This window comes from Apodemus sylvaticus, chromosome 2, assembly GCF_947179515.1.
Source record: "Apodemus sylvaticus chromosome 2, mApoSyl1.1, whole genome shotgun sequence".
Classification (NCBI taxonomy): domain Eukaryota; kingdom Metazoa; phylum Chordata; class Mammalia; order Rodentia; family Muridae; genus Apodemus; species Apodemus sylvaticus.
In genome coordinates this window covers 92,138,120-92,164,468 of record NC_067473.1, presented here as the reverse complement: position 1 = coordinate 92,164,468, position 26,349 = coordinate 92,138,120, and the positions used below count along the sequence as shown (strand labels likewise).

The 26,349-nt window shown below is 39.7% G+C and overlaps 1 protein-coding gene across 1 annotated transcript in view; it reads right to left on the bottom strand.

The window, feature by feature from the left end:
* The window catches only part of Tnip3 (TNFAIP3 interacting protein 3), a 101,608-nt gene that overhangs the window by 33,073 nt on the left and 42,186 nt on the right, over positions 1-26,349 (bottom strand). The window contains exons 3-5 of the mRNA XM_052173850.1: positions 12,876-12,969; positions 3,140-3,187; positions 749-826 (exon numbers count right to left, since the gene is read on the bottom strand). Coding sequence (XP_052029810.1) covers positions 749-826; positions 3,140-3,187; positions 12,876-12,969 — 220 coding nt within the window. The remainder of the gene's footprint in view (positions 1-748; positions 827-3,139; positions 3,188-12,875; positions 12,970-26,349) is intronic.

The following is a 26,349-nucleotide window of genomic DNA, read 5'->3' as shown; positions in this document are numbered from 1 at the left end:
TTCTAACACCCATTAAATCAGGAACACGCCAACAGCACAACTAACGACATTTGTTAATGCAAAGCAATGCTTTAGAAGTTTCTTCTAATGCATTGTACTTTATGTACTTTTCTCTTTTTTAGATTAACTTTTAATTTTTATTTCTTTTGTTTGTGTACTTAGCCTACATGTATGCATGTGAGCCAAATAGATGGCTGGGGCCATCAGACATCAGAAGAGGCCACAAGATCCCTTGGGATTGGAGTTAGAGATGGTTAAGAAGCATCATTTGGGTTCTGGGAACTGAACCCGAGTCCTCCAGAGCAGCAACAAGTATGTCAACTACTGAGCCCTCTCTCCAGCCCCCGACAGGGTTTATAACTCACATTCATTAAGGTGATCAACTCAGGAAGTTGCTGAACTTAAATCCACTGTGCATAAGCTTTTAACAAATCAAAAATTTTTTCATGTGCCTTTTTACGTGTGCTCATATACAAGGTTTTTGGCAGTAAGTTTTCATGATGCACATGGTGAAAATATCAACAGTAGCAAAAGCAGGGTTATAACTACCACATTCAGGACATAACACTTTTTCAGTTGTCATAGAACAAACATGATTTCTAAAAGCTTTTTCTTTTAAAAGCATAGACTAGTATTCTAGTGATAAATACTGTGATTTAATGACATACATAAGCCATTAAGGATACCTTATTTTATTCTCAGTCTTAATAACATGGCTACATGACTTCATCTAATATTTCTACATTACCTCTTGTCTCTGTTTTTCTAAGTGCTTTATCTTTAGTTCAAGAGAATTTGTCAAATCCTTTCTTCTTGGTGGAACACACTTCAAAAATAATAAAAGAAAAGGTTGAGATTAAGTGGTCAATAAAATAAAGAGAAGAAATTCTGATCTTCAAAAACCTCATTGATCTAATTTGTGTTTTATAAAATTATTTGTTACATATTTGTCATGCACTTTTGTGGTATATGCTTAATATGCCCTGAGTTTGATTCCCAGCACTTAATACAAAACCATCATCACAGGGACAAGATGATAGGCCAGTCTAATATGCTATCTACTGTTCATTTATTTTAATTAATTACTGAAAAGATTTCACTAATAAATTGTAAGTAAACAAGACCAAAACATACAGCTAAAATGCATCAAATTTTTTATTATAAATTATGAACAAATTAACTGCGAGTATGACCTTTACACAAGTATGTATAGAAGTAGGTAGAGATTATCTGACCCTATGAACTTTAGCCAGCCTTTTTAGGTGGAACATTAGAATACAAGTTTATGCTAATAATAAGTTATTGGCATAATGAGAACTAAAAGCCCTGCCTTCAGTTACTTTCTACCCGGCGTCTGAGATAATCATTCAAAGAAGGGGCTAAGGTTCTAGAAACTGCCTGCCATCTAGTAAAATGGACCACCTGAAGGGAAGCTTACAGAAAAGAATGCTTCCTTGCTGTAATTCAATAGTCTACACACATCCTATCCAAGAAATTAAGTAACTCAATTAACTGGTAACCAGGGCATCCTGAATTCTGTGCTCAGTTTCAGGAGCAGTCGATACCATGAGCCCTGAAAGCCATTCGTGAACAACCAGGAAACATTCATTGTTCAGACAATAGCATGATAACACTATAGGGCACCTTGTGAAGTAAAGCACCCTGAGCCCTATACCAGTCCTGGGGATTCACAATTACCCCTAATAAGTATCAGAACATCCAACATCATGCTTGGAAATATGAACTTTAGGTCTTCAAAAATCTTCCTATTTGTGACACAAAAAATTGTGAGTAGGCAAACATTTGCATGGCCTTGGATCTGATGTCCCATGTGCTCTCCAGTTTTCTATGCAAAACAAAACAAAACAAAACAAAACAAAAACAAACAAACAAAAAGCCCACATTGACTCTTGGCTTTTATTTGTATAAGTAAGGTTTCTATACTAAGACTTTAAGAAAGTCTGTTTGTAACCATAGGAGTACTAATGCATGAGATTCTGAAATGGTAGTTATAACTGGAGCCATGAGAAGAGAAGATAGATCACAGGGCTAGAAGGAGTTTTTGAAGGAAATCGATCACCAGGCATTTCTAGATAAACTACTCAGCAGTGAACTAAGGCACCATAGTTTTTATGCCTTAGGTACATATTAAAACCAAACAGAGTCAAACAAACACAAAAGTGTTCATGTTTGGAATAAGTTTTTGCATGTGTTTGATTTTCTTTTCAGTTTTTCTTTAGCTAGCAACATCATCTTATATCATAGTAATTACATAGATATTTAGTCATTGGGTTTCAGGAAGGGCCTTCTTATGAAACAAGTAATCCTTCTAAACAATTCCTTATTATTATTTTATGCGAAATGAAGACTGTGTTGAAAATGTCTCGGTATTTCTTCTACTAAAACATTTGAGTCAACTGCCAAGACATTCAAGTTGTGACACAGCAAATTAAATATCTAAACAAATAAATGAATTCCACTTAGTTTCTCATTATGGCTTGGATAACTTTTAAAGAAGATTTTGAGATAATCTAGCAAGTTGACAGAGTGGGTAAATCACAGGCCTCTGAGACAAATAGCTGAGTTTGATCTCTGGGACCCACACTATGGAAGGAAAGGCCTAACTCTGACCTCCACAGTCACTCTGTGGCATATGTGTATGCACACATTCAAAATAAAGGAATAAAAATATAATAAGAAACTAAGAAAGCATAATAATTAATTAGTTGAAAGAGTGAATGTTTTTGTAATAACTAAACAAATTATAGCACCAGCTGAATATATTAATGCTATAAGTTTTTTTACTGCTAAACATTTTATTTTTAATCACATCTTTACAGTACATATTTTAGACTTTACATTTAACTAACATCTTATACAGAAGAACAAAATTACATAGGAAAAGGAATCTGTACAGATGTGATCCTGTCATTTAGTAGAAGTAGCCCAGCTCAGTGAGTTCAAAGCCAGCCCAAGGTCCCCAGTGACCTTTCATACGTCAAATAATACTGGTTCAAATTTTGAGTAGGTCTTAGTTGAAGAAGGCAGCTCAGCTACTGATGTTCTCGACTCCTCAAACCCTTAACCCTTGTGTTCTTGGCTCTGGGTATGGCCACCTTAACCTGAAACATGTTCTTACCTCATTGTTCTCCATGTAAGTTCCAGTCGCACTCAGTCCAGCCATGTCCTAGGAAGACAAGGAAGCTGTTTTTCTGAGAGTCTTATAAAGGAAAAGGAAAAGGAGAAAAAGAAAATCTCTTGTGGTGCCTTTTGTGATGAGAACAGGCAAGCTTTGGAAAGCTTATGTCTCTGTTGGCTCGTGGTAGAAAATACTAACAAGTTCTCATTCGACTCCTACAGAAGTGACTGCATGTTAACCACACAGAATAAAGATGCATAAGGAGGAATGTGATTTTAACTTTTATTGGCTTCCATGTAACTGGGATTTCCCAGGATGTCTCAAGTAGGCAGGGAGTGACTCAGATGTGGGGCAGATTGGCCTTGCTATGTATATAAATTGCCCTTCTTCCTTTAGAACAGTTTCTCCCACTAGAGGAGGAAGTTCCTACCCACAGAATGCCTGGGGCCAACCTAGCTTTTCTTCTGGCCTAACTGCCAGAAATTTATTATATTTACCCAAGTAGTTAGGTCACTGTTGATTTTTTGACAGCTTGATTTCTTGTTTCCTATGAGTATGATTTTCCGGCAATGTCTCCTAAACATAAGCTTAGCTGTGTAGGACAAGGTGAGTCACACCCACTTGTGAGTGCTAAGAACTCTCACAGACACAAAAAAGGAAATAATTCTTAAGAAAATAAAATGCATGTTGCTTGCACACCAAGCATTCTATGTTGGCATAAAGGACAATCTGGTTTTCAGGTTGAATACTCTTAGCCTGAGTTCAAAGTTTTTACCAAGGCATTTGTTTAAATCATTAAATCAATATTTCCTCCAGAATTTCGGTCTGCCTTAATTGGCAGGCTCCTTCCTGTCTTGCTACAGACCTTCCAGTTAATGGTGTACTGGAGACGTGCTGCATAGGGGGCTGAGGACATGGAGGCATTGGAGCTGTGCTTTGGATGGAATTTTCTGGAACAGAAACAAGTAAAGAAGGGGTTGCTGAAAGGGAAAAAACCCTTTAAGTTCAGTCACATGACTTAGAGCCTTTCATAGAGATAACCCCACACAAGTAGGCTAAAGTGAAAAACCGAACAAATAAACCAAAAATCCAAAACCCAAACCCAAACCCAAACCCAAAAACAAACAAAAAACTCTGGAACCATAAATCTTTTAAAAGGAAGTGTGCACATGTCTGAGGTCTGACCTTCTTCCCTTTTCATCTATCAGATAGACTATCTCTCACTTTCCCCTACTCTATTCCATGCTCCTGTCATATTAACTTACCTCCACAACCTGAAGTCAGGCTTTACTGCTCTCCCTGGAGCCTTGAGTGCACTCACTTGCACCCTACCCGTAGACCTGGTGAACACAGAACCTCTCTTGTTCTCTGTCTGTACCCTTTTCTTCTCCCCATTCAGAGGGAGCACCTCTCCAATTTTGACCATGAGTTTCTTTGTACCTGTATCTACACTGCTCTAGCAATATTAAATACGTTTCATAAAATGAGTAGATGGGGTGAATATCCAAACATGCGGATTTTTGTGAGTGAATTTGCTTACTTTCTGCTATTTGAGGGTGTGGTTTGAAGACATATATAGTGAAAGAAAGCTGTACTGCCTTAGAGCAGTATCCAAAAATCCAAGTGGGCTTCAGATTGCCCCTGTAGAGTTCTGAAGGCAAAAGTTATGATGCACACGTGCTCTGAGGATAGAGGATAGAAACAGACTGAAGTGTTATGCACACTGAGATGCCCATCAGAAATAAAGAAACATCTTCAATGGAAAAGCAAAGTTACTCTAACCCACTCATACAATCTCCTTCCTGCCCCCAAATACACATGCTCAGAGTGACGTGTGTACAGTTCAAAGTTCTTTTAGCTTTTCTGTGTTAAGTTGTACTGGAGTAGTAGAAGCAGCAATGTGAACCCTCAAAAATGGTCTGACAGAACATTCTCCTCCAATGTTATCCTTGGCATGTCTGTCCCTGAAGTCTTCCCGGCCATGGATCCTGACGCTTGCTCCTCAGGTGAGGTCTGATGGCTTCTGTCATGCTAATCCAACAGCTTCCTGACTCTCATCTCAACTCCTCTGTCTCTTCTGCTCTACAGATCGATAGCAAAGTGAGTTTCTGTGAGTTCTCAGTTCTAAAATGTATGAATAAAAAAGATTTCCTGAGAAAAATGGGAATATCAGTAAGCTTGGCCCAGGAATGAAAAGAACGGCTCTAGAGGCCTTGGTGCCTTGGCACCTTGGCTCCACTCCCTCTCGAGGGTTGCTCTCAGTCATCCTTTCTTTCAGGGGAAATCTCACCAACTGAGGTGAGCATCAGAGAAAATGTGTCGTCTCTATATCTCCAAAGCGATTTTAAAGCTTTCTCAATCATGAAATTGTCAAAGTAATATTTTACATTAGGAGAAAACTGACCTAAGGAATTTTCAGGCACTTATCAGCAACTATCATTGGTGATATTGACTGCACTTCTCTCACAATTAGTCTGTTAAGAAAGCATGGCATATCTGCTGATGTCTGAAGTCTTTCTTTGGCAGGCATCTGAAGCTATGTGCATGGATGTTGAGGGGCACACGCTGTCTCGGTAAGAGATAGAGGACCTGGAAGGGACATGTTCTAGTTTTGGGGTTTGGCCACCTGGCTTCATACATTGGCTCTGTCACTCAAGACTTGTGACCGGGTATAATGTTTCATCAATTAAAGGGCCAACTCCAACATTAGGCAGTGGGACCATGGTAATATCTTTCCTAGAGTGGCTTTTTTGTGATAGCAAAGATAAAAGTTTGGGTAATAATCATAATGTGATATTTAAAGTGGGTTTAATAAGCAGATTGGATAACAAATGAAAAGGGGCATCCCTGTTTGGTGTATCCTTCACTATGCACTTGGAAGTAGGTGAGTTCCAAAGGGAAATGAACAAAAGTCCCTGTTTATAAGGACATTTACGTATTCAAGATTCATGTGTGCCTGTCTATAGATGTTGACAAGCATATGTAGATGTACTTATGTACACATATGTGTGATGCTATATTTACGTACAGATGTAAACTGGACCATACATGGCAGCCAGCAAAAAAGTTCTAATGCCAGTAAATCAAGTAGCAGCTCAGAGCAGAGTGCTCCTTCTCCATTATTAGTCATGAAAAGACTTAACTGTCCTGGGTTATATAGACAGTGAAAGCTGAGAGGTTGTGAAATAAAAGGGCAACTTGATAAACACCACAAGGATGGTCAAAGCCAGGCACAGAGGTCTAAGATGCCCATTTTAACTAAAGAAGCCTTATGTATATAAGTCTAGCTACAGAAACTATGCATGTCTTCCAATTTCAGAGAGCCTTGAACATAGCAATTAGATCATAAAAGTGGATTTCTAGTGAAAACAAGCTTGCAGGATATGTATTGTGTATTACATGGGAAAGATGGGCATCTTCCACATGGTAATAGATGCACAAGGTAATAGATCACACAAGGTGTGATCTATATAAGGTGTGATCCTTGCAAAAGTAGCATTTCAAATATGTAACAATTGTGCCAGTCAACATTTAACCACCAGTTGATCAAGACCTCACTCATGCCCACTCTAACAGCTCGTGTTAAGAGCCATCTTGCCATCTCAGTTGGGATGTTTTAGTCACATTTGTTTCCACATTAAGACCCCATTTTCCACACCGCAATTAGTGAAATCTTATTCTCCAGACCAAAAATTTTGGAGTCATCTTTAATGAGGAGTCTTTGTGTCTGCTTTGCGTCTTCGTGCCTGCTTTTGTTTTCTATGGATGTTCTCTAGACCATGTGACCCTGAAGCGATAGCTTTCCATTGCTACAAAGACCTAGAGCATTCCTACCTGGGTGACTGATAAACAGGAATGAGATAAATATGTCATTTCCTAATTGGCTCAGAATGGGGGGGGGGTACAGGGGGTACAGGGGGGTACCTGCTTTTATTCATAAAACATGTTTGCAACTGTGTGTAAAAGTGACCATCCCTGGATCTGCCATCTTATAGTCCCATTAGTCACCAGTGAAGTGGCCTCATTTAAGATGCTCAATCTTTGGACTGACAGCAAACCATTGTTTTGTTGAAAGACCTGAAGTCTGTCTTGAAGCCACTTCCTGTCACCCTATCCCTGTGTCAGCACAGTAGCTACTATAAGACTTTAATGTCTTTGGTCCTTATTACATCTATTTGGGAATGGTGTTTGATCTTAGTCAGAAGGCCAAGAAAAGATTAGATGTAGAAATTATCAATTATAAAAGTCTATTGAAGGTACAAGGCACACAGAATCCTGCAAAGAATTTTTTAAAAAGAATTTGGGGAATTGATATTTCAGCTGGTCCCTTAGAGCAAAAAGAATTACCCCCCCCCCTCTTTTATAGTGATCATTACATCTGTGTCTTTTCTAGTAATGACTTCGTTAAGCAAATTTAGACAGGTCTCTTTTATCATGGAAGGATTTCTGAGTAGTCAGGGTATTTGTTAGTGCAGAACAGTATCATACAAAAGTAGTGCTTCTTGGCAGATGCCATGAAGAACATGAAGGATTCTGTGTGACTTGTACCTTTAAATGGGCTTTATAACTGATAATTTCTACACATACTCTTTTCTTAGCCTTCTGACTAAGATCAAGCATCATTTCCACATAGATACAATACTTGATTCTCACTTAGGCAATTATTTTTCTGTTCCCCAAAAGTGCCCGTCATCCAGCAACATTGTCCTTCAGAGGCTCTATATAACATCACAGTCTGTGTTCTTGCTGCTAGTTTTTCTTGTATGCTGCCCATCACATTCCCATTTCCTCCACTAAGTAAGTCAGTCTCTTGCAGTTCTCTAATCTCTTTAGTTTTGGCAATAGATGCCGAGAAAAAAGAAAACTCTGCATTAGTTTCAGAACATTTAATTAAATTATACTTCTTCTATTCCACTATCTTCCAAACTCATCAAGTCATAAACTCATTTTCTACTACTGTACCAAGAGTCTACTGACCATTCTATTGATGACTCTATTCAAAGAGAAACCAGAGCTGCCTTTCTCAGTTCCTTGGCCACTGGCCCACTCCTGTCTACTCAAATAGAAATGTTCCGATCCTTTTCATTCTGTTGTTATCACAGTGAAGAGTATGAAAGTGTTTGCTTTGTTCTGAGTAGAGAATTGCCTTCTTCAGAGTGTTTCTGCACAAATCCCAGTTCAGCCACTTGCCCTGGAGACCAAGCTATTTACTCAAGGAATCAAATATTTGAAGACACGTTCAGAGGACAGTCTGGAGCGTGAAGAATGAAGGCTCCCTCCCAAGGCTGTTCTTTTGAGAACGGGAGGAAGGGGCATACTAGTTGAACTAAGTATAGTGCTGTGGCCAAGAGGAGAGGCTGCTGCTGAGAGGCTGCAATGACCCCTGACACCAACCTCAGCTCAGTTCCCAAGTGACTGACAGGAGGGAGGGAAGAATAAAAGCAAAACTATAGAATGGTTTTAGTTAGATAAATTTAAGCCTAGGTACTGATTCTATATCCTATGAGCTGTAAGATCATGCAAAAATTATTTCACATTATTAAATCTTTTCCCTATCTGGATAGGGGTAAGGATTAAATAGGCTAAGGTAGAGAAATGCTTTGCAAATTGTTGCCTCAGAAGAACCCAAACAGTAGGAAGCTGATAGATAGTAATGATACACATCTCTGGAAAGCATTAGAAGTTCAGTATGGCATGAGGAACTTGCATAACTAATGCTGAAAAAAACATTTCTTATCCTCAAAGGTGGAAGCCACTGTGTGCAGCTGCCTTTGGGACATCAGAGGACATTCCCCAAGGGGGGGGGAATGCTTGGTGCAAGGATGGTTACCTGACAGTGCTCCTGAGAGCGGACATCTAGGTAAGAGGTAGATGTATAAAAAACATTAACGGACTGTGGAAGACAGACATAAGAAATGTCACATGACATCTTTCATGTGAGAGCAGGCAGATTGCTTCTGTGAGTGAGATGGTTCAGATATAAAGTGTATTCCCAAATCTTCATGTGCTAAAAGCTGATAGGCTTTGGAAGTGATTGGATCCTGAACACTCTGATTTAATTGATGGATGGATTAATCCTTGGATATATTTACAAGATGACATTATTAGAAAGTGCTGGAGAAGAGGGGGTGAAACCTAGATGGAAAAAATAGGTTAGTATGTCATGGCCTGGAAAGATATTCTGGTCCCTCTGCTACCTCTGCTCTGTAGTTTTCTTTTCATGGACACCATAAAGTGAGCAACATGGCTTTTCTGGACCCTTCTGCCATCTTGCTCTGTCTCATAAAAGCTTCATAAAATGAAGCTTTAAAAGGAAATGAGCCAAACAAAGCTTTTCTCCTTTAAATTCTCTCAAACATCTGCCGTAACAATAAAAAACTTGGTTCCCATAAGTACACAGTACATTAGCTTCCTCTATGGATTTTGAGAATAATTTGTAAGGAGATTGTAGGGGTGATTTATTCCAAATCTCATGCTACTATAGACTGTGTCATTGAACAGGCTGTTTATTGCTGATATTGTTTAGAAAAGTGTCCACTTTGATATATTTTGTATGATTCTAAACAACTGAACTTCCTCAAAACCTATGAGCAACTAGTGAGATGGCTCAGTGGGTAAAGATGTGGGTCAACAAGTCTGATGACCTGAATTTGATTTCTGAAGCTAACATGGTACAAGGAGAGAACAACTTTTTCAAGTTGTCATCTTATCTCCACAAAATTTGTCATGGCATGTGTACATCAAATATATATACCCATAGTCACAAAATTAAAAAAAGACTGAACATAACAAAAGTTTCAAAGTAACAAAAATTTCATGACTAGCAGAGAACATAAAGTTATTCATGTATGATCCTGGAACTAAAGTAATAACACTTATGAATGAAGTATAAAGAAGGCAGGTGCTTATAGAGAAGCGGGGAGGGACTCACACTGTATGGGAGCATGAACATGGCTCTAGGTTTTGCGAATGCTCTGAACATGGACAGAAGAGTTCATCTAGTCGGCAAAAATATGGGGCTCCTGTTGGAGATTGGTCCTAATGGTTTTTCTTATCTCAGCTACCAAAAAGCTGAACTTCCAGACCTGAGATTCTCTGGCTTCATAGATAATAAAGAAGTGCCATATAGCCACTAGCTGGGCAGAGAGATGGAGACAGAACTTTTAGATTGTACGTGTGAGGAACCGGGAGAAAAAGAAGGACAGAGAATCACCATGAGGGAGAAGGATCAGATGAAAGAGCTGCAGGAAAGAAAGCAACTGGCCATATAAGAATGCAGAGAAAATTGTCCTAATGGCCACTCCCCTGCTTGGATCTGGGGTGGCAGAGATGAAATGTTGATTTAGCAAGTAGACTCAGGAAAGTTGGAGGGGAGAATGCATGCTAGCTGCAGGAAGGATTAGAAATACCTAACCATCGAGCTAGTAGTCAAGGCATATTGAAATTAGCTGGCACATTTGTGCCTTTCATTCGCAAATCCAGTGAACTCTTGGAAGGGTGCTGAGAACCAACACAGTTTAACTAATTCACTGCTACAGGCTTCCAGACCAAAAAATGCAGTTTGTGAAATCTTACAGCCCACTAGAGGATTATGGAATGACTTTTTGCGAAGTGAAGGAACATGCATATTTTGTGAGGTAGAAAAATATGCAGACTGCAACAATGTATTATGGGGAAAATAGTCTTAAGTGATTTTACACCCCAAAAATACTTTATAATTTTGTAGTCTTTGTCAATGACTTAAAATATTTCTGGAGCTTAAATTTTATTAGTAAAACAAAGATAAAAATGTCCCTGGTTGTTAATATAGATGTCAAAATAGCTGTAAACAAATATCAGATCCTTCCTTCAATGTATGCAGAAGAATTTCTGCATCATGAAAATATTTTGCTCTCTGCTGCAGGTGAAGGGAAACAGCTTTCAAACTTCAAGAGTTCAGCTGTGGGGGTGTGGAGAGAAATAATAAAATCCACAGGGAAGAGGATAGACCTAAAAACAAATCATCTTGAGTCAGATAACCCAACTCAAAAAGAAATCATTAGTGTGTGTGTGTGTGTGTGTGTGTGTGCGTGCGTGTGTGTGTGTGTGTGTGAGAGAGAGAGAGAGAGAGAGAGAGAGAGAGAGAGAGAGATCCTGAAAAGTGCTTGCTAACAGTGATGCATTTTCTTTTATTTATTTATTTATTTATTTATTTTTATTTACATTGCAAATGATTTCCCCTTTTCTGGGTCCCCACTCCCCGCAAGTCCCATAAGCCCTCTTCCGTCCCCCTATTCTTCCATCTACCCCTTCCCACTTCCCTGTTCTGGAATTCCCCTATACTCTTGCACTGAGTCTTTCCAGAACCAGGGGCCACTCCTCCATTCTTTTTGGACATCATTTAATTTGTGGATTATGTCCTGGGTATTCAAAGTTTCTAGGCTAATATCCACTTATCAGTGAGTGCATACCATGATTGATCATTTGAGACTGGGTTACCTCACTTAGTATGATGTTCTCCAGCTCCATCCATTTGTCTAAGAATTTCATGAATTCATTGTTTCTAATGGCTGAATAGTACTCCATTGTATAAATATACCACATTTTTTGTATCCATTCCTCCGCTGAAGGACATCTAGGTTCTTTCCAGCTTCTGGCTACTACAAATAGGGCTGCTATGAACATAGTGGAGCATGTGTCCTTATTGCATGCTGAAGAATCCTCTGGATATATGCCCAGTAGTGGTATAACAGGGTCCTCAGGAAGTGACATGCCCAGTTTTCTGAGGAACCGCCAGACTGATTTCCAAAGTGGTTGCACCATCTTGCAATCCCACCAGCAGTGGAGGAGTGTTCCTCTTTCTCCACATCCTCGCCAACACCTGCTGTCTCCTGAGTTTTTGATCTTAGCCATTCTGATGCATTTTCAAGGTAGGAGTCTTATCATATCTATGCCTGTGTTTAGTGATGGATGAAGCTTGTATAATTCTGAGATATTTTTTAAGAAAAAAACATGTGAATTTATTGTTGCAAATTTTCTATGGCAATAAGTGTTCTTCTTTAGGGTCATCTAGTCCCCATTTGTTCTACACAAAGTATTTGTCTTGAATTTTTATAGTTTTCTGTGTGCGACTTTACTGATAAGAACTATAATTATTTTGATTAAAATCTTATGTATTCAGTTTTCAACATCAGCCATGAATGCATGAGTACATCGGATCTTGGAAATGAGCGTTAGAGATGGGTTCTAAACTGTGGATTGTCCAGAGCTGCACAGTTCCCTGCGTTTTATGAGGCATGCCTGAAAAGCCATCTACCACATCCTGAGCAAGAGCTTATTATCTCTACGTACCCAGCAGTACCACAAACGAACATCTTCAAAGAACAAACCCAGAACAATTCCTTAGGAATAAAGCGCTCCTCCCCTGCTTTTTAAAGCAATGCAGAAAAAAATAAAATTGACTTCAAACAAACACAGATATGAATTGTGCTGATTTTAGCCAACTAGGTCACCTTTTCCAAAGATGCCTTTGGTACTCAGTGCTCTTTCTAGTAGCAGGACTCCGTTCTTGCGCTCCAGAAAGCCCAGGGGCTTTGCTTCAGACTTCTATCTAGCAGAGGCCGTATAATGACTGGAAGATAAGGTTTGTTCTGATTCCCACTACTGTCTCAATCCATCATGGCTGATTATAAATGACTTGGATGAGCACATTGTAGAGTGTGCTTTGAGAGAAAGCAGGAAGAGAATGTCTCCTTACCTTTGGAGAATGGACATTCCTGTGGCAGGCTGTGGCCTCTGGGCTACCTGCTATCAGATCCCGGATTTTGTCATCAAGCTCCATGCTCTCACACCTGGGAAGGAGGACACAGGCCAGTCACATGTGACAAAAGTGATTGAAAGTTATTCAGGTGGCTAAGATTAAAAACTCAGGAGACAGCAGGTGTTGGTGAGGATGTGGAGGGATTGCAAGCTGGTACAGCCACTCTGGAAATCAGTCTGGCAGTTCCTCAGAAAACTGGACATGACACTTCCAGAGGACCCTGTTATACCACTCCTGGGCATATACCCAGAGGATTCCCCGGCATGCAATAATGCTACCTTCTCCATTATGTTCATAGCAGCCTTATTTATAATAGCCAGAAGCTAGAAAGAACCCAGATGTCCCTCAATGGAGGAATGGAAACAGAAAATGTGGTATATTTACACAATGGAATACTACTCAGCAATTAAAAACAATGAATTCATGAAATTTTTAGGCAAATGGTTGGAATTGGAAAATATCATCCTAAGTGAGGTAACCCAATAACAAAAGAATACACATGGAATGCAATCTCTGATAAGTGGATATTAGCCCAGAAGCTCTGAATACTCAAGAAACAATTAACATATGAAATGATTCCCAAGAAGAAGGAAGGAGAGGGTCCTGGGCCTGGAAAGGCTTGTAGGGGATTACCAGGACAGAGAAATGGTGTGTGTGGGGGGTGGGGTGAGGGGGGATTGGGGAATGGGTGGAGAGAAGAGGGCTTATGGAACATATGGGGAGGGAGGAACGGAGAAAGGGAAATCACTGGAATATAAACAAAGAATATAGAAAATAAATAAAAAAGAAAGTTATTCAAGGATCATCTCTCTTTATCACCTGGCACAACAAAGCTCCTTACTGACCGTCACTGCTGCCCTTGTTTCAGCTACCTTGACATGAGTTCTGAATGTTGATTTGCTCAGTAAAATCACACTCAGTAAAAAGTCAACCTTGTGGGACAGAACCAAACTCCTATCTATAGAGCGGCCTCTTGTGTGTGTGTGTGTGTGTGTGTGTGTGTGTGTGTGTGTGAGAGAGAGAGAGAGAGAGAGAGAGAGAGAGAGAGAGAGAGAGAGAGAATCTGATTCTAAGATTGTGGATGCATGCATGCTACAGCAGGCATATGGCGGTTGGAGGTGTTAACCTGCTCCATCTTGTCTGAGAAGGCTTTGTTGTTCACTATTGTGTTCCAGGTTTGCTGGCCCTCAAGTTTCTGGGACTCTCCTTTCTCTCTCCCCGCCTCCTATCTTGCCGAGGAAATCCTGGGATTACCTGAGTGTATGACTATGACTGGCTTGTGTGTGGGTTCAAACTTAGGTTCTCATGTTTTCTGTGGCAAGTGCACGACCCGCTGAGTCATCTTCCCAGCCATGCCGCCCAAATAAACATATGAACTAAATAGCTAATGTATATCTATAAACACAGATTGTGGAGAGGATTAGTAAAAAGTAATACATGCAAGAAATACAGTAAAATATAAATGTAGCAAACCTGGGAAAATTGAATATGATAGAGTAACCGGATAATGCACGCTCAATTTGGCATCCGAGGAGCCAAAGAGAGGATATGTCAGGGACACTGTACACAATGAATGTGAAATTCTAGAAATATTTATTCTGTTCCTTAGCCCCTTGACTATTTTTGTTACCTGTATACCTTCAGTTAACCTGACAAGAAATCCTTAAGCTATTACTTGCCCTCAGAGGGAAATGCTACTTTCTAGCTGAGAAGTATATTGAAACTACCATAAGGAGAATCTAATGTTGATTCATTCTGCCTGGCATCACCATAAGCTGTGCTCCGTCCAGTGACCAGCTGCTGATGGCACTGACAGTGTAGCATCCCTTCTAGTGCAAGACTAGTATTCTTGTTGGTTTGGTTGTGAGCCTGCCCACCCCTCCATGGTTGACACTGCTCCAGCCCACATCAGTATTCTTTCCCATTGTGCTGTGTTGGAATAAAAGAGAAAGCTTTTCATTAAAACACAACTCAAGAAAATGATCCCATTAACTCTCAGTAACTTATTTCTACACACACACACACACACACACACACACACACACACACACACACACATACACACAGAGAGAGAGGGGGGGAGGGAGAGAGAGAGGGAAAGAGGGTGAGAGAGAGAGAGAGAGGGAAAAGGAAAAAGGGTGAGAGAGGTGGGAGAGGGAAGGAGGGAGAGGAAGAGAGAGAATGACTGACTTTGAGCCCCATAGACTAAGAAGTTCTTAATTGTCTCTAAATAAAATAAGCATGGAGTTGCAAGGCCTGACAGTAAGTCTGTGTGGCAGTGGCTGCCTGGGTTGTCTGTCCAATCTGGTACCTACTTTATAGCCACTGCCATACAGAATTCAGTAACATCTAGACTTATGATAACACTTGACTTTGCTCATAATTATTAGACACAAAGTAAGCAACTGACCTTATTGCTCTCTGTCTAGAATTAACCATCTCTGTTTTTTAAAGCAATGAATCTAGTTTTATTTGTTCTGTTATTTGTAGTAAAAAAAACATAAATAATGCAACTTGATCTTCATATTTCCTTTCATATTCCTAGTAGGCTGTAAAATGTCTGTACCTCATACTGTCAAGTGCATCCCACACTATCCTGCTGCAAAATAGAATCTATAGAAACACTATCTTACTGCCAAACAGAAAGCTATAGAGTACCTTTATACATTTCATGGCCAAAAAGATTGAGTTAGTACTGTGCAGAATCTGAACCAGCCTTCAAGGCTCCCACAGTGCTCTAAGAGGACTCCTAAGACTCCTTCAGCAACTATGCTGTCTTTTTGTCACTAACAAATACTTCAAAGGCACTATTACAAGAGGAAAGATGTGTCTTTCAGTGTCTCAGAGGTTTCCATCCAAGGCCAGCTGGATCAGTTGCTTTGAGCCAGGGTGGGGCAGGCTAACAGGGCAGTAACAAAGAGCCTTGTGAGGGCCCAGGCAGCCCAAACCTACAGCTGTGTGGGTAATTGTCCTTTCTCTTATCTAGTCTTTTTGATGGGGGAGTTAGGACAGATTTTCCCTTGCAGGCATGTCGGGGGCTGCGCTTGGCTAGTCTCAATGGAGTATCACGATTATCCATAATAGAAACTGCCCTTCAACCTTTAGGTTTAGAACTGGAGTGCATGCACTGAAGACCAATCCCTTCAGGGAGCTCTGATTTGTCCTATGATCCAGTCTTGCCTGCCAAGAGGTCACACTATTTTCTGGGATTGTAACCTTTGGCAAATAACATGTTTGTGTGCATTTGAGAAAACTGGTATAAAGATCCCTTGAGAAGACCCACTCTGAGGTTCAGATCCTGAAATGTTCTGGTTCCTTGCTGCCTTCCCGAGTTTGTCTTTGATTCTCTCTTTCCTGTTCTTTCCCATGATGGCCTCTTCACAGTTTATGAAACAGGGTTTGCTCTTCGGGGCCCTGCTGCTCCCGTTACCTTTGTGGCTCTCACTCACCCAGTTTATTTACATCTTAGCTTCAATGTCGCTTCATGAAGGGTGCTTCTGCTTACCTGCCACCTGAACCAGTGTTCTATATTCTTGCTACTGTTGTCCCCCAGTTCTGCTTTATTTTCTTCCCAGACTTCTGATTTTCATCATATCTTTTCAAAGTTCAGTTCCCTCTATATGTTCCATGAAAATGTTCATTCGCTTTTATTTGTGTTGCTTTCCCTTGGCAGATATAAGCCCACCATAATAAGTATTGGGTATTGAATAAAGTGATCTCCTGGTAATGCTTAATTCAAAATAGCTATTAACACAATTATAAATATTAAGGTGTCTAAAATGTATATAAATATTCGCGCGCTCATAGGCAGAGCATAGGTTATCAAGCAAGAGGACCCTAATAACAGCTTTAAAAACGGGCATTTGAGCATTCATTGCCCTCGGAGCAGCCCTGTCTTTACCGCCTGGGTTATGCGTTCACTCCTGCAAAGCACTGATGTCACAGAGGAAAACCAAATGCAGTGAGGATTCCCACCACTTCAGCTTGATTACTGGAGGTGCATGAAGCCTGCAGCTCCCTTCTCTCTGCATGTGTGCAGGTGGGTAAAGGGTCTGCCCCACAGTTAGACCCTGAAGTATGGTTGGAAGTGTAGCTGCCAGACACAGAGGCAAGAAGCATCCTCACTGAGAGATGGGTTTCTGACCATTCTGAAGAGAAAGGTTCTCTTAATTACCTTCACTCACCACAGGAAGAGGAGAAGAGGCAGCAAAGGCGAGCACATGCAAGTGACAGGAAGCAGGTAGCTCTGTCACCTCTCTGGAGAGTGGGCGGGGCATGCACAGCCAGTGCTCAGCAGGCCCCTGAATGCAAGAGGGAAGGGCCTAGATCTGGGTATCACATCTTGGACAGGACTTGAACTAATGTGCTATTCTCATTGGAACAGTTGCTGCCAGTGTCTGTGCCACTGTAGGTATGACTGAGAAAAATCATTTGAAGACTGTGGAGACATTTAGTAGAAGTTAAATAGATAAATACTCTTCGGAGGTCAAGCAGAGTGGGCCTAGTGTAAGTCCCTCTGTGCCCCCATGACTTGGTTTATAAACTAGGAGAACAATGTGATGCTTTATTTCTGTTAGGCTTTGTGATGACACACACAGGGCGGCTTCTGCTGGAGGCTCCCAAAGGGAGCTGTATTACTCTTGCTTTATTCTAAAGAGGCCAAGGGTCGTCACAGGTATGTTTGGAGAGTAGATCTCAGAAATTTAGTATATTGCTAAAAAAAAAAGTAATTTTAAAAGCACAAACATTCAATTTAGTAAAAGAGATAATAAAAGGTTTAGTAACGTCGTTGGATAGAAGACAACCTAATTAGGTGTTACAAGAATATGAACACATTTTTGAGAATACTGTTTAATAAATGTAAAAGCTAGGTAGGTGGAAATATTTGCACTTTGCTTTTTAATTAGAATACTTTCTTATGTTTTATGAATTTCAATGTTCCCTAAAAACCCGAGAAATGCAGGCTTGCTTCTTTTCTACAGAGTCACAATTCTGACAACGGAGGGCAAAACAATTATTAAACTTGGTAGACTTTTGTTTTCTTTTTAGATCACTAATTAATTGCATACACATTATTATATTCTTATTATAATAAAATGAGCTGAAGCTTGCAGCAGAGTGCAATACAAAACAACAACAATAATAAAAGACCCAGAGAGGTTGGGAAAACAGCTTTGTCTTGTTTTTCTCACAAACCCTCAGATCTGAGTTTGATGCCCCAGAAACTGCAAAAATACATCACACCAAATATCCAGACACAATCTCAGTGCTAGGGAGACAAGGACATGGAGAGTCCCGGGGCTCTTTGCCCAGCTGTCTAGGTCCACTTGCTGAGCCCCAGACAATGTCTTGGATCATGTTTCAGAAACGGGTGGATGATGGCGCCTGAAAAATGAACCCCAGGTTGTTGTCTTGGTTCCACATTCATGTGCATGCACTACCACCATCACCACCACTCCCGGGCAATTTAAAGCAAAAGTTTATCACATCATTATAATAGGAATTAGTAGGAACGAGGGGTGGGGTGCAGTGTGTGAAGTCAATTTGACAATAATCTTTTGAAAATTATCTTCCCCTGGCTTCTATGCAATTGTGATCTCTTTCTCCACTGACAACTCTCCTCCCAGGAGCCCAGTCGACCAGCAGAGAGGACAGGGAGAGGAATGAGTAATTGGCAGGAATATTTGGAGTTCTTGTGCTTTCAGAATTAGTTCAAAGTTTTCCAGCAGGAACATCTTTAAAACATTCATCCCCCAAATGACTGTCTGGAACACTATTGTTTACAAAGTCATTTAATTATTTACATTTTATTAGTTGTTCAGAGCCAAGCTATTGCTGACCTGTAGAATCATTTCTGGTAGGGAAAAAACCCTCAAATATTATGAATTATTGCCTTAAAGGGAAGGTTTTTTTGTTTTGTTTTGTTTTGTTTCTAATCTGCCCCTTCCATTCTAGCAGTTCTCATTAATTGCCTATATATACATCTAATTCTTTAGATGCTCTGTAACTGGGCCACCTTATCTTTTGGGATACCTTGCTTATTCATGAGCTGAACAAAACCCTGGAGAGGTGTTCATTTCAGCCTGTGCCTGATCCATGCTCTCAGCGTCTTGCAGTTCGTATGTTAATGCTGCCGGGCGCCTGCATCTTTCTAGCTAGCATCGGTGGTGTGTGGCGATCGTACAACTTAAACAAGTAGACTTGGTTTCATGGTTTCTTGATATAGCTATTTAATTAGCACCAGAATGGAGGTAAGTTCCTGGAGAAAATAATTACACTCAACGGACAAAACAGAAAACCATATATAACCACATGTAATCTTCATCTTCTATGTGATAGAGAAGTCACACTCAGTGGGACAAAGGACAGACAGCAAAGCCAGGACAAGGATTCAAAGCTAGTGTTTTTCATCCTTCAGAGTCCAAATGTCCTGCCCACTCACTGCTAGAATCACAATTTGAGCTTTTATCTTGTGTTTCAAGCCTTGTTTTTAAAGGAAAGATTCTAGAGAACAAAGATTTAACTATGAGACAGGGAAAAGTTGGTAGTAGCTTCTGTTTTTTAATGGAGATGCTTCCAGATGTTCAAAGTCTGGGGGTTGATAACCTAGACGGAATACTGTAGCCGAAAAGATACTGATCAAGGCTCAAAATTTCACGTTATATTTTACTAGTATGTGCTGTGTTCCAGTTCTTATGAAATGAAACATTGTATTACCAGGAAGCAAAATAAAGAAGGAAACAACTTAATGGCTTCAGGAAGTCCCTGAAGCTGACCAGACTCATTGGGCTCCTCAGTCTCTGAGGTTACATTAACAGTAAGGCATGTGGAGACTCTCAGACTAATGGACTGCCAAGAAAGAGGGTCAGACCAACTAAACTGTCTGGGACAGACACTCTCGCACATCCTGAATTGCCTATCTGGGATGAGTAGATTTTCATTTACATCTCCCCAAGAATAGTGTCACAAAAAAGTATGGTTGATATTTTCATATGCTTCTTGCTTTGGGAGAAGAAACTAATTAGTCAACAAAGGAATTGTGTGGGGTATTTTAAGTTAGTAAGTCTTAATGTTTTAGTTACCATACTGCTGAAAACATTAAGAGCTGTGGCTTGAGAAGTAGGAGAACAAAAAACATTTACTCACAGTCTTTAAAGGCTTTAAAAATATTGCCATTTATTTATCTTTCTTTCTTTCTTTCTTTCTTTCTTTCTTTCTTTCTTTCTTTCTTTCTTTCTTTCTTTCTTTCTTTCTTTCTTTCTTTCTTTCTTTCTTTCTTTCTTTCTTTCCACTAAGCACCTTTACTGGCTGAAATCTTCAAATGACCCTTAGAGAATTTGTAAAGTAGCATTGTCCTTGGACAAGAAGAAACTTTTCAAAAATTTTAACTAAAGCAATGTGTTCTTAGTAATGCAAATAACTCTCTAAAAGTGTATTTCATTTCTGACAGTATGTCCAGGTGACCAAGATGTAGACCCCATTATTGTTCTCCTGCATTCTTGGATGGATCCTGGTTTCTTTGCTACATTTTGAGATTATCCAGGCCACTCTTCTGATGCCACATGCACGGGTCAAACTTCTTGGGGCTTTGTCTAGAAGAAGTACAAACAGAGAATCCAGGCTGGAGCAGACACACACACTGTGGCTGCCTGAGCCACAGTCGTTCATCTCCACTTGGCTCATTGAGGAAATAGAGCACTTATGTAATGGTGTCCCTAGAGGGCGCTCTGCAACTAGTTCTCTAGAAAAGCATTATTGACTTTCTCAGCGTTTTCACCTTGAATTTTAAACTTCAGAGACTGAGATGTTATAGGATGGAGGAAGAATAGATAAAGGGGCAGAATGTGTAGGTTACCCGTGAATAAAAATTACGTCCCAGTCCTTTTGTTTGATATACTTTACTAAAAGTTTTAATAAAAGATTTATTTTTTTTGTTTAAAATATAGGATACACCATGAATCAGTATTTCTTTTTTTGTGCAGAAATCACACTAATCTTTCAGTTACCACAATTTTAGTATCTGGACAACCAAAGAAATCATATCTATTTCTTTATTTTTTTTAATTAACTGTCTTTGTAGTTGTGATCCTTGTTGGATATTCCTATACAGCAGAATTACAGATCAGCTGTCTTCCTACTTGCACTATAAAAGACTGAGACAGCTCGTGATAATGTATAGAATTACTCACATACAGTGATGGCTTGCAATGACTTGATAGAACATGTTCTGTAACTTTGCCCACCTCTGACAAGGGGCCCTGCCCTTAGTAGCTTGACAAAAGGATAGAGGACATGTTCCCAAGATTAGAGGATTGTCACCCTTGTACAAAAGCATAGAGGACATGTTTCTGAGATTAGAGGACTGTCACCCTTGTGCCCCTGGAGTGTAGTCTGCCTTTATTCTTCTCTTTGCCACATTTCTAAGAAAATGAAATTTATGAACTTGGGATTTCTTTTTGTTCCAGAAAACAGAGAATCCTTCTTTGAGAATGGATTAAATATTTTCAACATCAAAGTAAGCAAAAAGAAAACTACAGTTTATGGCTTAAGATGTAGTTTAGTCTAAAGTGCCTCTTTATCATGTGCCCCATGTCAAGGTTTCATCCACAGCACAAACAAATAGTATGTAATCAACAAGTAAAGTATTCATCTCCATGCCAATAACAGCCTTTGATGGAGAATGGGATGTTTATATAATTTTGTTGTTATCTGATCAAAGTTTACTTGGTATTAAAGGAATGTAGGATGGAGGAAGGATAGATGGACGGGGAGAATGTGTAGGTTACCTATGAATAAAAATTACATCCCATTTCTTTTGTTTAATATATTTTATTAAAAGTCTTAATAAAATATTTTTGGTTTAAAATATAGAATTCGGTCAAAAATAGAGTAGAAAGTATCTGTGGAAGATATCATGCACATACACACACATGTCCATGCACACATGCACACATTCACGTACGTGGGCTTTGAGGTCTCATACACTCTTAACCTATGATTAGTGTGGTACACAGTCTGAGGCTAGCAGCTATCTTTACTAAGCTTAAAGGGAGGTATAACATGTTAATTTCTCTGGCATTTTGTTTAAGCTATATTGTTTAAACCAATCATGGCAGCACACATAAAACAGTATCAAGGTCTCTGCTTATCACTGCATCTCCTTTTTTAGAGTTAAGAAGCAAGAGCAAGCTTCCAAGATGGGATCCTCTATTTTGTTTTGTCTTCATTAAGAGAGGCAATAAAAAATGCCCCATACCCTACCTGCTGCCAGGACCTGGCTTAAACTGTAAATACTGCCTGGCCAAAATAGATCAGTTCCCCAAGTTCTTCCACAAGAAAATATCTTAGATCTTCTGGGTCTGGTAACTGAAGACCTAATGATGCCCTGTGTGGTAGGCAAAGACTAACAACTTACACCCCATCAAAGCCATCAATAACAACAGGGAGGAGCCTAGGTTGCCTGTCCATGTAACAAGTAAGTCTCTGTCATTCTTAATTGGTTTGGAGGTTGTTTGTATATACTTTCTACTCAAATATATCCTTCTCAGATCTCTGGGATGACATTGGTGGAGAGTCCTAACTTTATCAGACAGTAGTGTTAGGGAACAGTAGTGATAAAAACTGCATGGTATCAGTATAGAGACAGACAGGTAAATCAATGGAATAGAATTTAAGACCCAGAAATAAGCCCATACACCTATGATCACTTGATCTTTGACAAAGAAGCCAAAACCTCCCAGTGGTAAAAAGACAGCATTTTCAACAAATGGTGCTGGTTCAACTGGTGGTCAACATGCAGAAGAATGCAAATTGATCCATTCTTATCTCCTTGTACAAAGCTCAAGTCCAAGTGGATCAAGGACCTCCATGTAAAACCAGACACACTGAATCTAGTAGAAGAGAAATAGCCTCAAACACATTGGCACAGAGGAAAATTTCCTGAAGAGAACACCAGTGGCTCAGGCTCTAAGATCAACAATTGACATAGGATCTCAAGAAACTGAAAAGCTTCTGTAAGACAAAGGTTACTGTCAATAGGACAAAATGGCAGCCTAAAGGTTGGGAAAAGATTTTTACCAACCCTACATGTGATAGAGGGCTAATATCCAAAATATACAAAGAACTGATGAAGTTAGACTCCATAAATTAAATAACCCAATTAAAAAATGTGGTACAGAGCTAAACAAAGAATTCTCACCTGAGGAATCTTGAACGGTTGATAAGCATCTAAAGAAATGTTCGACATCCTTAGTCATCAGGGAAATACAAATAAAAATGACCCTGAGATTCTACCTTACACTAATCAGAATGGCTTAGAGCAGAAACTGATCTTAATCTTCAAGGAACACCCTGTAACCTTTCCCCAAAGGTCAGCTAGTTTCTGGTCAACAGCCTATATCAGCTCAGATCCCCACCCTCATGACTGTCATATAGCATCTGACTGCTTTTCTCTGCCCAACCTTCAGAAGGGGCCTTGCTAGTTTGATCCCCCAATAAACCCTTTCTACCCACAGATTGCTAGAGTCCAGTAGATTCTCTACACCATCTCTTACTGAGGCCAGCACATTTTCTCTGGGATTTGTTGAAATTATTGCAAACAAAAGATTTGTTAGTCTGTTTTATTTTTATGAAAAAAAAAAGCAAATAAATAAAGGAGCATCATTAAGCTACATTGTACTGATCAGCAGCAAATAGTTCAGAAGATGAAGGGAAATGTTCCCATCATAATAGTTGACTCCAAACTGTGATAGCCAACATAAAAAAGATCAGAGCTGAGAGGTTTTCACCACCCTGTGCACATCTACAATATCTTCACTTAGAAGACTGAAATAGAAACTTTCAGTAAAAATTGAAATTCTTCTAAAAGTTTGCCCTTGAAATACAGGTCAGGAGCCATATTTATGGACAAAAGAGAAAATGAATAACAACTTGTTTAAACTCAACAAACTTTCTGTAAATTCTCTTTGTGTATGGCCCATTAACCTTTTGAATTAATTGCCTGTACCTTTATTGTTTTAATGAATTCAAGACAAAGGAAATATGCATAAATTATGTTTAAGTATACATTTTATGAACATATGAGCATCATGCCTCTCCATGCCAGAAAGCATCACTTAGCTACTTAATAACTAAGTGATATTTAGTGCACTGTCACTATTGTGTACAAGCTGCCACACCAATTATTTTCTACACATTTCTGAGTATAAATAATAGGTTATTGCTTCCTAAATAAAATGCAAAAACAAAATTCTCTTTATCTGTCATGAAATATTAAGATATTATTTATGCATAGCAACTTTCACACAAAAAATCAGCAGAGAAAATGTTTGGTTCAAAATCTATTGCTTTCCTTCATTAATTTTAATAGGCTTGACATAAAGGGCAGTCTTGAGGTTTGAAGAAATATAACTACACAAATTCTGAAAGAAAAGGTTCTAAAATCTAAGAATTTAGAATATCTCTGGCAGGATAGAGGAGCTTCATGTGTAACTGGCATTTCAAAAATAATCTACTTTGGCCAGATAATCTTCTGTGCAAGAGAAATGGGCAAGGAAAGCAGCTTTGGAGGACAGCCTGCCTAGCAAGTTCAAGGCTTTCAGCTTCACCCCAGTAGTGTAAAAATCAAACAAAGGCAAAGAGGGACCTGAGTGCCCTCTGGATGTCAGAACCCTCTCCCAGAGATCCTGCCACCTGCCCAAGACAAGGTCTGAGCCACAGCATCCCACTTAGGAACAGATGTTGTATTTTCTAGGAAATGGAAAAGAAGAAAGAAGACACAAATTCCTATTTACATTTATAGATCTTTGCATCTTTGAAAAATAATGTGATAAATATTGTAATTTTAAATTTGTGCTTGTAGAGCACTGACAACAGTTAACAGATTACCTAGAAGGAGGAAGTTTTAAAAAGCCGTGTGGGGGTGTGGCCTATTCTCTTCTTCCACCTGTTGGGTCCAAAAATGGGAGGAACTTAGGTGGTCAGGCCTGGTTTTTACATGCTAAGCTATCTCTCCAACCCCACTTTTTGTGTTTATATTTTTCCTCAAAAAATTGGGAATTGGGATAATGCCTTTTACTTTCCATCATCAAACCCTTAAAAGAAAGCAAGATTTTTCTTTTGTAAGTAAGAAATTTCATCTAAAAATGTCCCTAGTTTATCCAGATTCCCTATGAAAAGCACTCCATAAAATGGACTCCAGATTAGATTAAAAGTTTAGTGCAAGGCATTTTAGGAATAAAACACAAATAGATTTTGCTCATATGAGAGTTACCTAAAAAGATACTTACTTAGGGATACTAATGACAAGTGAAAAATCAACTTGAAAGCAGGGGAACTATTGCTAGTGTGATAGGAAAACCACTCTTCCTCTTTCTCTCTTTCTGTTACACACACACACACACACACACACACACACACACACACACATACACACACACCACAATAACAAAAGAGAGAAAGAAGAAAGGGGAGAGAGAGAGGGGGGAGAAATAAAGAAACAAAGAAAGAGAGAGGAAGAAAAGGAGAAAGTCAGAAAGAAAGAAAGAAAGAAAGAAAGAAGAAAGAAAGAAAGAAAGAAAGAAAGAAAGAAAGAAAGAAAGAAAGAAAGAAAGAAAGAAGAAGAAAGGAAGGAAGGAAGGAAGGAAGGAAGGAAGGAAGGAAGGAAGGAAGGAAGGAAGGAAGGAGGAAGATATAGAGAAAGAAAGAAAGAAAAGTGAGCCTGGCATATTGGCAGCTAGGGAGGCAGACAGGAATCTGAGGGCAGCTTGTCCCAGAAAAAAGAAAGTCAGTATGGGTCTTGTAAGAAAAGAATCTTATACTCTTTCAGCTTGGAAATACCCCCAGACTAGCCTAGACATATCCCTGGCTGGCTCAGTGGATACACAGGAGAAGCCAACAGCCCAGAGGCCCTGGGTGCAAGCATAGCTCAAGAGGTGGAAGAGGAAGTGGCAACTGGTAACCACAAGTTACAGATTCTAGCCCCCTGACAAGATGAGAGATGAGAGATGAAATTGATCACTGAAATGATTCTTATCTCCCTAAATTCCCCTACAGTCAACTGGAACTGATTTTGGTGTCAAACTGCAGCAGCCAGAGAAGAAGACTCCAAGGTAGAGAAAGCTGCTCACATACACCCGGAATCACAGTGTGCCAGGAAGAGCACCCTGTGGTATTCCAAGGGAAACGTTGCGGTTCAGGAAGCTGCTGTGAGATGACACCAGAGCAAGGGCTGTAGCTCATCTATCTGCCTTGAAGATAGCTAACTCCTAACTCATGCATGGCTTGAAGGGTGGTGGCAGAGACTTTATTCTGGTTTTGTCTGTCAACCCAGAATTTTGAATGGCGCTCTTGTCCAGGGAAAAGGTGCCTGTGAAGGCAAGTGGTGACAGCAGACTGTGTGTCTACTTTAATA